Source organism: Penaeus monodon, chromosome 20 (assembly GCF_015228065.2).
Source record: "Penaeus monodon isolate SGIC_2016 chromosome 20, NSTDA_Pmon_1, whole genome shotgun sequence".
In the NCBI taxonomy this organism is placed as follows: Eukaryota; Metazoa; Arthropoda; class Malacostraca; order Decapoda; family Penaeidae; genus Penaeus; species Penaeus monodon.
The window spans coordinates 4,402,870-4,403,904 of NC_051405.1; the positions used below are offsets into that span (position 1 = coordinate 4,402,870).

Consider the following 1,035-nt stretch of genomic DNA (forward strand, 5'->3'; position numbering starts at 1 on the left):
GCCTTAGTGTTTATTGATATCTATGTTGATAAGATATCAACAACCCGTTATTAAACCAATAAATGAATATATAATGAACTAATTCAGTAGATGTGGTGTTGCTCCTTGAATTTGATTACACAACTGGCATGTCTAATACCTCCTCCCTTATTCTGAATTTACATGGAAACTGTTTATACTTCACGATTTCTGACCGTTAGTGAAGATATAGCAGTTTTGTTTCTGTAAAATTAGATCTGAATGCACACTAGAATCCTCAGAAGCCTATTTGAACGATACTAATTCAGTTCTTTTATTCAGATCAAAGAAGTGAAATATATCAGAGCATCATTAAAGGTATCATGAATGATTTTCCTGATAACAGACTTCCAATGTAAAACTGTTCCATCGACTTACCCTCAGTGCTGGCAGGAGCCTCCTCGAAGATGAGAGCAGGATTTTGCAGGAGAATGGCAATCCGTATGACAGGGACACGCAGCAGCTCGGGTATGCTAACGCAACCGTCGCCGTCGGCGTCCACCCGGGCGAGAGCTTCGGGCACGCCTCCCACAGACCTCCCATAACCCCGCGTGTCTTCTTCGATCATCAGAGTTGCCTGTGAAAGAGACTACTCACACTGACAAGCTAACTCTGTCTATCGCACAGGCAGTGCTATTCATTGTGGTATCAACTCGTGAAATGATAAATAGCATTTGCACGAACCAAAGGCGGTAGGTCTCCTCGGCGACCAATCCTCGGCAGGTGCTTCGGTGTCTCGGCGAAGAAGTGCCCCGCGTCGCCGTGGGCAATCCCTACCAGGCTCGTCATCATGGCCATCATCACCAGCCACGCCATACCTGCAGGAGGCCATTGTCACGATACTGTACATCCTTTCTTCTGGATGGTGCCACGCACAGTACAAGTGCAATTTACCGTACACTCTGTGTAATATGATAAAGCATGACACTTTCTGTCTGATAGCACAGAAGGAAACGAACGGCAATTCTTTCGCCCGATTTGTGTGTGCTCTTTTTATAGAATCTAAAACTATATTAT

General features: G+C 44.6%; 1 protein-coding gene across 2 annotated transcripts in view; it reads right to left on the reverse strand.

The window, feature by feature from the left end:
• Positions 1–1,035, reverse strand: part of LOC119585597 — a gene marked incomplete in the record, with an annotated part of 11,397 nt that overhangs the window by 4,433 nt on the left and 5,929 nt on the right. The window contains 2 exon segments of one of the 2 annotated variants that reach the window (XM_037934266.1): positions 397–595; positions 703–836. In XM_037934266.1, the coding sequence (XP_037790194.1) occupies positions 397–595; positions 703–836 (333 nt within the window). 2 annotated transcript variants of the gene reach the window in all.